Below are 12,956 nucleotides of genomic sequence, written 5' to 3'. Positions count from 1 at the left end.
ATTATGGTGTGATTAAGATGATGATTTATTTTCTAAAGGGACTGGGACTCTTCGAAAGAACCAAGAGGAGCTGTTTCTAACCATATATAAATATTCCTGGGACTGATCCAAACTCCACTTGTGACTGGGATAGAAATCAGTTTTCTCCTGGTCTCAATCTCAAATTTGATTTTCAAAATTTTTGTCTTCCTCTTTTTCATTTTTCATGTAAACGTAGAGAGACACTGTTGATGTGACAACCAGAGGAACACAGATTGTTCTAGAACTGACTGTGGAGCTGTACTCAACTCTTAATTTGGTGGTTCTGCCCCTTCTCTACATGCCCTTCTCCTTACCTGTACCACCTTCATGGAATATGTATTTATGCTCCTTTAAGAATATGAACCTGAAAATAGAGCAAGACACATATATATACGCATATGTGAATGCATTTATGGCTGGACAAGATGCTCCTTAGTGATGGTAAGAGACAGAAAGCATGTCTAGGGAGGACTTTTTACTGCTCTGGGGATGGAAGACTGGCCTGGCTTTACTGTTTGCCACTGTGGATTTTCTTTTTTTCTTTTGCTCTCATAGATGATAATCGTTCTAATAGATAATAACTCAGTTGCAGAAAGGATGCTTTGTTAGTATAGCGCATGCAAATAACTAATGCAAATTGAGAATTTAAAGAAAGGCATAATGATCTCATGTATTTAGTAGATATTCTATAAAAAGAGAAAGTTTTTGAATGATTTGGCTAAATCATTATTTTCCTTATAGTCATCCCTATATATGACCATTTCCTTTTTATCTACCATGTGTTACCATGGGAAAGTATAAGCATAGATATTGTTTTACATCTTATGAAACACTTCCAGGTACATCACATCATTCCAAGAGGTCAGGGAAAGTATCTTAAACTTCATTTTACTTATGAAAAAACTAAGATACAGAAAGTCTAAATGACTCACCTGCTTTCCAATAGGAAATAGACTGAAGGTCAGAACTTAAATCAGTTATCTTCAGGAACTAAACAGTGTATGTCTTTTACCCTGATATTCCAACGGTAGGATGCAGATTCCTGAGTCACTGTGACCAGCAATAGATTCACCTGAATAGGATTTCTGTGGTTTACTACCTCTGTATTCTCACCCTTTTGAGCAACCATTACTAATGTGTGTGCACATACACATGTGCATGTAGGGATTTGTGCATGAATGTGTACAGAGGACCCATGGCGGAGGAGATGATCCTATCATATAAATGTTGTCATTGTTCATTGGTGTCATTCAATGTTTCAGTGATGTCATTGTTAATTGGACTAAAATTCAGGATGAATCAAGGGAAATAAACTGTCATAAATCTAGATCAGTTTCTACCTAAAGAATATCAAGTTTCATAGAGCAGACATGCACAGGAAAAACAGAATGTGCAGGCAGTGGTCAAGCCAGAAGTCAAGACTGGAAAGAAGTAGATGAGAGTAAGGCAGCTAAAATATGGAAACTTCTTGTCACAGGCAAGGGAAGCAGGAGTGCCTGAAGGTCATCAATGAATCCCCACAATTCTCTTATTTCTTTCTGAGTTTAATCTTGTGTGTGTGTGTGGTCAGTTGCTCAGTCATGTCCAACTCTTTGTGACCCTGTGGACTCTAGCCTGCCAGGCTATTCTGTCCATGGGGTTTTTCAGGCAAGAATACTTGAATGGGTTGCCATTTCCTCCTCCAGGGGATCTGCCGGACTCAAGGATCAAACCCGTGTCTCCTGCATTGCTGGTGGATTCTTTACCCACTGAGAGTTTAATCTTAGAATATGGTAATAAAGCAGAGATGATCCAAAATGTTTAATAATTCAAAATTATTTAAATTTGGCTTTTAACTAATTTGGTATTTTTTAAAATGTGTTTGCATATGTGTTGCTAGACTTCATTATACTAATAGGATAAAGTCGGACTAATGACTTTTTATATTCATATTTATTTTTATTTATTGGCCATACCAGGTCTTATTTGCGACATTTGGGATCTTTAGCTGGGTCATGTGGAATTTTTAGTTGGATCATGCAAACTCTTAGTTGCTGCATGTGGGATTTTTAATAATTCCCTGACCAGGGATCAAACCCAGGCCCCCTCCATTGGTAGCACAGAATCTTAGCCACTGCACCACCAGGGAAGTCCCAGACTAATGACTTTTGACACAGAAGAATTTGGGATATTTCTGATACTTTATTGCCTCTGCTTCGAGCATTTCCTAATGCCACGCTGTAATGCTGGGAATGACCCACATGAATTTCCAGACCAAGTGTCTTTCCTTCTAGTGGGAAATGAGATAATTTTGTTGCTTCATTAAAGGCATCATTTGTGGGATTAAAGTTATAAAGCAAAAGGCATCAAAATAAAGGACTAACACATTCCTAAAGACTTCCCATCCATATCTTGAATCATCCCACATCCTATAAAAGAGAAAAACATTATGGATGTGAAAAGAAAAATAGTAGAAGTTAATTTAAAAAACATAGTTCTTCTATGAATAAAAGCTAATTATTTCCTTAAAAACTCAAATTTTCCCTGATTGTGTTGATTCTCCCTTACCTATCCTAAGTATTACTGACCCTTTTAAAAAACAAACAAGCAAACAAACACTAAGGTCAAATGATTTCTCCGGCATTAATTTAGGAAAGAACTAAGTTATAACTTTCTCACATACTATCAGCAATGTACAAGATTACATTCTTGTATAATTAAGACTCTAAAATACAACAACAAAGCAGCTCGATTCCTTAACTATTACCTTATAACCAGAGTATCACTAGTCTTCATTGCAGTGTCTCTGTCACAAATGTGACTTATAATACAAGGGCTTTGCTGGTGGCAACTAAGTGCTTATAAATTTAGGAGTATATGCTTATGAAAAAAATAGCATTGCACTGTAGATGTTTGACTTAATGCTTCCAGATCTTTAAACAAAGGGACCAAGGTCTAACTCAAGTTTTTCAATTTCAACCCTGCCAACATTTCACTTGGGATTTGTCTTTGCCATTGGGGTACTCTTTACGTTGTAGGAGATTCAGCAGCATTCTTGCCCTCTACCCACCAGATACCAGAAACAGCCTCCTCTTTCCAATTGTGATATTCAAAAAACTGTCTTCAGATATTACCAAATATTATCTGGAAGCACAAATTGCCCCCACTTAAAAACCACTGTTCTTTCTTAAGAAGCAAATCTCTCTCACCCATCTAGCTACACTTTCCCCAGTTTGTATAATTAAAAAGTATGAAGGTGGATAACTGGTGAGAAACTAAGTAAAATATATTTATTTGTTATTTTAGAATAAATACCAAATTATACTCTTCAGAAGTAAAGTCTGGATAAATTTAATTACTAACTCAGTCCATTTATAGCAGCCAGTAATGCTTATTAAAAATGAGCTGTGTCTAGTAGCAGCTGAACAGGCTTAATATCTATTAGATGTTTATCAGTTACATCAAGGATGTACTGTCAGTAAATATGTTATTAAACCATCTATTGGTACAAACCAAATTAAGCATTTCTTTCTGCCTCCAATTATATTCTTTGTTTTGGAAGTATAATCCCCAGACTTGATGCAGTATGAGTAGAATTGTCAGTGTACCTATTTGTGTAACTGTGCATAATATACTTGGTGTAAAGTACTTGCAGAGATCCAATGCTTGAGAATTTTTATGGGTGAATTGATTTTTTGTGACAGTTTTATGGATTCAGACATGCTGAACAGGGAAGTTAGAAATGTGTTTGCTTGCCTTTCTTTTTATTTTTTTAAAGCTGATTTAAAAAAAAAAAATCATAGGTTCATAGTTAAGGTAAGTAACCACGTGAAATTTGTGGGTTCATGGTTAATGTGGGCAACTCACTAAATGTTTATCTAGTGCTTTATACTTCTTTTCACTGTTTTTGATGTGTGATATAGATTATTTATTCCCAGGAATGATCTTTCTTCATTGATAACAATATTTCTCTCTTGATTTCATATTAATTGCATACTCAGTAATTCTCTTTAAATTTTCCCTATGTATCTGAAAATTTTAATTATTAGTTAAGAAAAGATAAAATAATTATCATCTATACTATACCTATTAAATAATTAACAAATATTTGATAATTGATCTACTAGCAGTTTGTTAAATTCAGTGTATTTATTCCACATTTTAGTGAGTGCCTCCTGTTTACCTGGTTATTCTGTTGGTCCCATGAAGGTTCCATAGGTGACTTCTTGAGGGTCACTCTCATTAATAAGCTTATGAGAAAAGATAAGTACAGATAACTCAAATACATTGTGGAGTAATAAGAAGGAGTCAAGTAAAAGGATGGGGCATGAATCAAGATTTCCTGGAAAGGTGACACTTTGTATTATATCTTCAGGGCCTCAGCCACCTGCCAGAAATCCCACCCACAGTGGAAGGTCAGTCCCTGCCCTCTCCCCTTGGGACCAACACCTACTCTCTTTATCATGCAATTCTTTCTAAATCCTGGAATGATCTGTGTATCCCAAGCTTTTAAAGGAAACATTCTATCAGATTCAAACAACATATAACACAGATTGGAAAAATGTGTCTTTCTATAATTTCCCTGCTTTGGCCAGAGCCGATTTAGCAGATGAAGTGACTAGGTATTTGTTTTAGAACTAGACTGGTACTGAAGCAGCATTCTGAGTGGGGGATCATTTATTGCCATATTACAATGGTATGGCATGAGAACACTCACTCCACAGGCATGCCTAATAGACATTTAAGCCACTTAGCTTCCAGATGCATGCTCATGATGCTTACTGGGCCTGGCTCTTTCTTTAATTGGCATTTCCTCATTTCCCAGTAGCTAGGCATTTGTGACTATCCTATGTGACCGGCTATTTTCATTTAACAAACAAAACTTCTACACTTTTCTGTAGTTGAGACTATTACTTTGACTTTGATCATCTTTTCTCTTATATGCACTTCTTGTGGTTTAAAATAGTTTCCATTTTAAGTCAAGATTTAAACATTCTTAAATTAACTCTGAAATTGTGATTTTTCTTTGCTCATTTTTCAGTGTGAATGTTTTAGCCGTGTTATAGAAAGATTATTTTCTAGTTTATAAAGTCAACACACTTACTCTGAACCATTAGCTGCATAAAAGAAGAACCCTTAAATATCTGGAGGAGTCTCGATTTCCTTTTTAAAAATGCTATATTTTGTTCTGGTGCTTGGAGTTGGTTAATGATACTGATTAGTGAAAAGTGTGAGTGTATGTGTGTATGTATGTATTCTAGTGTTCCTTTCACTTATTGGGAAGTAAAGTAGAAATTATGAAACATAAATTTGAATGAAACACAATATACAAATAAAATATTATACTGATTGTCACAGCAGACTTTCCACATAACTTTATACTGTTTCGGTGGATACATTTTTATGGGTCTGGCAATTTTGCTGAAATAGTCAATTACTTCTTTAGGTAAGATAGATCTGAACTCTCTCAGAGAATAATTTGGAGTAATGATCTATGTGCTAATTTTAACTTTTCCACAGAAAAAAATTGCTAAAGTGTCCAAAGGACCCTAAAGATTCAACTTAGAAACTCTCCCTTTCACTAATAAGGAAATTTGCCCAATTCATTAGTGGATGCTGTAAGGGTTTGGGATGGGAGGAGTGGAATATAGGTAACCATATATCCTTTTTATGCATATGTAACACTGCTGGTTCATATGACAGGCATGTACCAAGGTCTGTTTTATACCATATTAGTGCTTGGAGGTATCTTAATGAATGAGATAAAATGTATATGTATTGTCACTTTTCTTGTTCAGTCCCTCAGTCCTGTCTGACTCTTTGTGACCCCATGTACTGCAACATGCTAAACTTTTCTGACCTTCACCATCTCCAAGAGTTTGCTCAAACTCATGTCCATTGAGTCAGTGATACCATCAAACCATCTCATTGTCTGTCATCCCCTTCTCTTCCTGCCATCAATCTTTCCCAGCTCAGGGTCTTTTCCAGTGAGTCACATTTTCGCATTAGGTGGCCAAAGTATTGGACTTCAGCTGCAGCATCAGTTCTTCCAATGAATATTCAGCATTTATTTTCTTTAGGATTGACTGGTTTGATCTCCTTGCTGTCCAAGGGACTCTCAAGAGTCTTCTCCAACACCAGAGTTCAAAGCATCAATTCTTCTATGCTCAGCCTTCTTTATGGTCCAGCTCTCACAACCATAGATGACTACTGGAAATACCATAGCTTTGACTACAAGGGAACTTTGTTGGAAGCGATGTCTCTGCTTTTGAATATGCTGTCTAGGTTTATCATAGCTTTTCTTCCAAGAAGCAAATGTCTTTTAATTTCATGGCTGGAGTCACCATCTGCAGTGATTTTGGAGCCCAAGAAAATAAAGTCTGTCACTGTTTCCATTGTTTCCCCATATATTTGTCATAAAGTATGGGACTGGATGCCATGATCTTCGTTTTTTGAATGTTGAGTTTTAAGCCAGTTTTTTGCTCTCCTCTTTCACTTTCATTGAGAGGCTCTTTAGTTCCTCTTTGCTTTCTACCATAAGGGTGGTTTCATCTATATATCTGAGGTTATTGATATTTCTCCCTGCAATCTTGATTCCAGCTTGTGCTTCATCCAGCCCAGCATTTTGCATAATGTACTCTGCATATAAGTTGAACAAGCAGGGTAACAATATACAGCCCTGATGTATTCTTTTCCCAATTTGGAACCAGTTTGTTGTTCCATGTCCGGTTCTAACTGTGGCTTCTTGACCTGCATATAGGTTTCTCAGGAGGCAGGTAAGATGGTCCAGCCTTCCCAACTCTTTAAGAATTTTCCACAGTTCATTGTGATCCACACAAAGGATTTAGTATAGTCAATGAAGCAGAAGTAGATGTTTTTTCTGAAATTCTCTTGCTTTTTCTATGATCCAGTGGATGTTGACAATTTGATCTCTGGTTCCTCTGTCTTTTCTAAATCCAGCTCGTACATCTGGAGGTTCTCAGTTCATGTACTGTTGAAGCCTAGCCTAGCATGAAAGATTTTGAGCATTTCTTTGCTAGCATGTGAAATGAGTGCAAGTGTGTGGTAGTTTGAACATTCTTTGGCATTAACCTTCTTTGGGATTGGAATAAAAACTGACCTTTCCCAGTCCTGTGGCCGCTGGTGAGCTTTCCAAATATGCTGGCATATTGAGTGCAACACTTTCACAGCATCATCTTTTAGAATTTGAAATAGCTTAGCTGGAACCCCATAACCTCCACTAGCTTTGTTTGTAGAGATGCTTCCTAAGGCCCACTTGACTTAGATGCCTGGCTCTAGGTGAGTGATCACACCATCATGGTTATCCAGGTCATTAAGATCTTTTTTGTATAGATTGGTGTATTATTGCCACCTATTAATATCTTCTGCTTCTGTTAGGTCCATATCATTTCTTTATTTATAGTTATATGTATATAAAATGTATTTTTTCAAGATAAACATATTCTAGCCTTCCTCCAGGCTAAACACCATTTAAGGTACACCTCTATGCTATAACATACTAGTTACTACTGTGTTGGGCTGTGTAGATGATGAAAGCAATGCAATGATAAATGTGATAGAAAATTAAAATGCTTTGGCAAAGAGAAATTTCCATTATTCTCAGTGGAAAAGAAAAACACAGGAGACCTACATCAGCAACTTTATTAATGATCTAGAGGAAGACAGCAAATAATCTATTAATTGATTCATAACTGATTCTAAGTTGAGAAGCGCTACAAATACCTCCAAGGACAGAGACATGGTGCCACCAAGGAATGGAAGAGGGAAAGTAAAATTGAGTCAGGAGAGAAGCAGGGAACATTCATGAAGTTAGCTTTGCCCTCCCCTTTAGAAGAGTCTTAAATTATCAAGCATAATTGATCTCAATAATATCTGAATGGCAGAGAAACATATATTGGAGCTACTAAATGGTACTTTAATCCACATTTGTTCTGTGCCCAGTCGCTTCATTCATTTCTGACTCTTTGCAACCCTATGGACTGTAGTCCATCAGGCTTCTCTGTCCATGGGATTTTCCCAGGCAAGAATACTGGAATGGGTTGTCATGCTCTCCTCAAAGGAATCTTCTTGATCCAGGGATTGAACCCACATCTCCTGTGGCTCCTGCACTGCAGGTGCATTCTTTACCACTGAGCTACCAGGGAAGCCCTTAATCTACCTATGTTTCTGAAAATAAATAAGCAAAGAGGAAAAGAAAGACCTGTATATCATGCACTCAAGTAATAAAATGAAATTCTCATTTTTAGTAAAATTTGAAATTTACCCAAAAATAATAGGATGAGAATGATTTTTGTACCATAAGTGAGTTGTTTTTAAATGATTCCGCATTTCTTCTTCTTTTAGAAGAGATGAATTGGACTCTGTATCTTTATGTATTTACACCTGTGGATAGTGTATCAGCTTCCTGTACTTGCATGGCTCTTTGGACCTGACAGAAAATCTGGATTGGACTTGGTTTGGAAAATACAGGGGAACACAGCATTTTACTGTTCTGCTGTCATGATCCTGGCTTCTTCTGTCCATCCCTCATGCCCCAGAGTACTGAGCAACTGGCTCTGCAGCTGTGAACGGGATCTGAGACCACCTCCTTGTGAGGCAGATATAAATCTTGCCAAAGATATAGAAGGTTTTTGGCTTGACTTTTCCATTTCCAGATTCTTGCTGCAATTGAAGGAGCATGATTTTCTCCATTAAACCCTTTTAGGTTTCTAAAATAAGTAGTTATTCAAATCGATATTTTTTTCCTTCATATTCCTTGGAATAATTAGTTTTTTAGCTATTGGAAAAGATTGAATTCATTCTATTGTGCTAGAAATGCTGGTAGCAAGCTGTCTTCCCAGCCTATAACCTGTTGCCTTCAGAAGGTGGAACCAGACTTAGGCAAGATGATACAAGCTTTGATTTTGTTTACAATACCTATCTACTTACCCGTGGACCTGCTCACACACTTCTCATTCCTAGGGGTGGGCATTCCAAACTTGGAAAGATCAGAAGTAAACTCTGAAATTCAGTCTAATTCCTGTTGATTCAATGGTGGGGCATAATTTGAATCCACCTTGACGTAAGCCTTTAAGAAATACTAAAGAATTAGTATAGCCAACAAAGGTCCATCTAGTCAAAGCAATGGTTATTCCAGTAGTCATGTATGGATGTGAGAGTTGGACTATAAAGAAAGCTGAGTGCCGAAGAATTGATGTTTTTGAACTGTGGTGTTGGAGAAGACTCTTGAGAGTCCCTTGGACAGGAAGTTGATCCAACCAGTCCATCCTAAAGGAACTCAGTCCTGAATATTCATTGGAAGGACTGATGTTGAAGCTGAAACTCCAATACTTTGGCCACCTGATGCGAAGAACTGACTCATTGGAAAAGACCCTGATGCTGGGAAAGATTGAAGACAAGAGGAGAAGGGGCTGACAGAGGATGAGATGGTTGGATGGCATCACCAACTTGATGGACATGAGCTTGAGTAAGCTCTGGGAGTTGGTGATGGACAGGGAAGCCTGGCGTGCTGTGGTCCATGGGGTCTCAAAGAGTCAGACACGACTGAGTGACTGAACTGAACTGAACTGAATGAAAGAATACATGCAGTTCAAAACTGAGTAAATGTGCCATATTATCATTTGTCTAATTCTCAAAGTAACTTAAACAAATGGAGTTCTGTGTGAATGACCTTTTCCTAGACAAGAAGAATATAATCCAATGGGAAGTTGATATCCATTTAACTGCCTGTATTACTTTCCCTGATTGTTTATTGTCACATTGAGTGTGATATACTGACATCCATCCAATGGATGGGGATTAGATCTTAAAGGAGAAATGATGACAGTATTCAGGACTCTAAGAAATGGCATGACCATGATTCATTCTGCACACAGTCATTTCTCTTGATTGGCCTTTCTGAGTCAAATTGTGTTAAGAATGAATGCAGATCCGGTTATGGCTAAGGCTATAATGTCATTGTTCTACTTTGCCAGGTGCGTTGTAGAAGATAAGAACTCGAAAGTGGCCTGGTTGAACCGTTCTGGCATCATTTTTGCTGGGCATGACAAGTGGTCTCTGGACCCCCGGGTTGAGCTGGAGAAACGCCATTCTCTGGAGTACAGCCTGCGAATCCAGAAGGTGGATGTCTACGATGAGGGATCTTACACTTGCTCGGTGCAGACACAGCATGAGCCGAAGACCTCCCAAGTTTACTTGATCGTACAAGGTAAGGAGAAGGTGGAAAAGGAGAGGTGAGCGGCAGAAAATAATCATGACACACAAAATACTCGAGTAATCCTTTCTGGCATAAAGGGTTCATTATGGCAAATTCCAAATTCATTATGGCACTTTAGTATCTATTTTCCTTTTACATAGAAAAACTTTAAATGGGGATAGACTTTAAATAGTAGAACTGAGGAGGATAAAGAAGAAGGAGTCTTGCCACTGTGAGCTAATAACTTTGGTGAATGTTTTCTCTTAACCCTGAGTGTGATAACACACAGCAAAGACCACAGCTGTGTCCACAGGGACACAAAAACACTCAGAATGCTTGGAACCATGTGAGGTCCACTTTATCACACTGTTAGATACTGGATGCTTTTGCTGAAGGTGTGATTTATATCTGTCCTCAGTTTAAAGAATATCACTAATTATCTGTTTTTCTGATAGTAAATGTTATTTGGAAAAATAAAAATTTCCAGAGGCCTTGGCATCCTCTCAGCTGGCTGGCTATCTCTATTTCATGGCAAGTTATTTGTGAGCAAGTGCCGTGACAAGGATCTGCAAAATCATCAGGGATAATCTGCTTCCAGACTGGGGTTTCCAAGGGCACATCTGAGTCATGGTTTTACAGGATCAAAACCCTAAATGGCATACGCAAGCCCTGAAACTATAGCTCTCTTGGGTCCCCTTCCCCATAATTGCAGAATGAGAACAAAGCTGATCAGCTGTACAGTTTTATTGCAAGCAGAGTCAAACCACCAGCAGTTTCAATCCATCTACCAGGAAGGATCTAAGCACTAACAAGTATTAGGGCTGTGTTCGTGTATTCTTGATTTACAATTTTATGTAAATTTAATGCAAATTAGGCATGGCCCTAGGGCTCCTGTCAAGATTCCAGTGCAGTCAGTTGTATGCAAAGTTTGACTGTAGCTTCTATTAATGTGTTATGGAATTGATTATTGCAGCATTTAAATTATTGCTCTCCCAACTCCTCTGATTAATAGATTGAAACCGGAGTAAATACATCAGAGAGTACCTGGTGCAGGGGTGGTTTAGTCATGTGACCTCTATCTTGGTCCATTTGCAATGGCTGACAGCTTCATTTTATTGCTTATAAAAGGTATGTCTACTGACTTGCGAAGTGCCCATCACAGCACAGCATAGAATCTTCTCCTTGTAGTTTAGAGGACAACGCTTGAGTTCCTTAATGAGAGACACCAGGGTTTGGATGTCAGGCCGTCCATTTAAGTGTGTAAACATAACTACAGATGTGTAAATATGTAAAAGGTTAACTTAGCAACTTCCTCAAAACACAAGCCTGCACACAAGCGCACACACACACACAGAAACACACACTTCAAAACAAAAGGAAAATTTCTACTCATTTAATGGCAAAGAGAGGAGAGATAATTAGTTTACTTAAGGTCCCTTGGAACAGATTTTATCTAATGACCAGCAACACATTATATTGTGAAATTCCTACACAATTTTAATACCTTCACAGTCTTTAATGTTATTGGAAACTCACTAGAGACCACAGCTAGAGAAAGTATATTGTCCTACAAGGAACAAAATTGGGCAATCTGAGGATTACATCCCTTGGTTTCTAGATGAGGAAACAGAAGTTAATTAGGTTTAGGTTACTTGCTCAAGGTCACACAGAGAATTCAGGGAGTAGTTTGGATCCAAGCAGACAAGGAATCAAATTGAAGTACATTCTACTGGAATGGGAATTTTTTTGCTCTGACTTTTTAAGAACTACCAAATTCCTATTTGAGTTCTTAGTGCCAAGTGCCCAAAGCCCTTCCTCCTTTTCCCTCATTCATCTATGTACATTTTAGCTACTAACACAGTAATCTTGAGAGAATTAGAGTTAGAACTAGGTCAGATCATGCTGCTTATACTTCCCTATTAAGTTTTTGAGTTTAACTTTATATTAAGAGATGGAAAAGAACTATACAGTTGAGGTACTGTTTATTCATTATCTTGTTTGCTTCTAATAATGTTATTATGAAGTAGATATTAGTAGCTTTATTACAAATATGAAAAAAAGTTGAAGTTCAGAAATGAGAAGGAGCTGCCCAAGGCTGCCTCTTGGCTTAGGACTGGGTTTCAAACCCATATCTGTTTGATTCAAGGTATTAGAGTATTTTCTTTTTAACCATACTGCTTGAAAAGAAAAAATGAGCAACAAAGCCTGTTCTTGTAAGGGCGATGATGAAAGGTTGCTTCCTCCTTGAACCTGAGTTATGAAGGGAGATTTTTTGGACAGTTATATGGATGTTGGCATTTGATATCTAGCACCAGATGGCTGATTTGATTCCCCTTAGGACATTCAACTTTGTGATTATGTCAGTGGTTCCACCCTTTTACCGCTGTTTATTCACACTGTCTCCTACTCCTTGCCTCCATTTTACATGTTTTCACCACATCAAAGATTCTGCTTATAGGCATGTCTGCCATCCTTCTTTCCTCCAATCCCATAGCACCTTCCTTCAGAATATAAGGGTCTTTTGAATTTTTCAAGTTCTTCGTTACTCACCATACATGCTTTCTGCAAATCCCACATAACTCGTTATTAAATAAATACTGTATTCTTTTTCTTTGCCCAATGGGGAGGTCACCTTTAGCTTAAAGATGCTGTGAGATATCACTGAAAAATAGTAGTTAAGAAAGTGGGGCTTCAAATCTCAGTTTTCTTTCTTGCTACTTAAATCCATTTTGGAGTAACC

The 12,956-nt window shown here is 37.7% G+C and overlaps 1 protein-coding gene across 1 annotated transcript in view; it reads left to right on the top strand.

The window, feature by feature from the left end:
• LSAMP (limbic system associated membrane protein) overlaps positions 1–12,956 on the top strand; it is a 664,196-nt gene that overhangs the window by 351,620 nt on the left and 299,620 nt on the right. The window contains exon 2 of the mRNA XM_065942930.1: positions 9,996–10,228. Coding sequence (XP_065799002.1) covers positions 9,996–10,228 — 233 coding nt within the window. The remainder of the gene's footprint in view (positions 1–9,995; positions 10,229–12,956) is intronic.

Source organism: Muntiacus reevesi, chromosome 8, assembly GCF_963930625.1.
Source record: "Muntiacus reevesi chromosome 8, mMunRee1.1, whole genome shotgun sequence".
Lineage (NCBI taxonomy): Eukaryota > Metazoa > Chordata > Mammalia > Artiodactyla > Cervidae > Muntiacus > Muntiacus reevesi.
The sequence above is the reverse complement of the archived record's forward strand: the minus strand, read 5'-3'. Positions and strand labels throughout refer to the sequence as shown.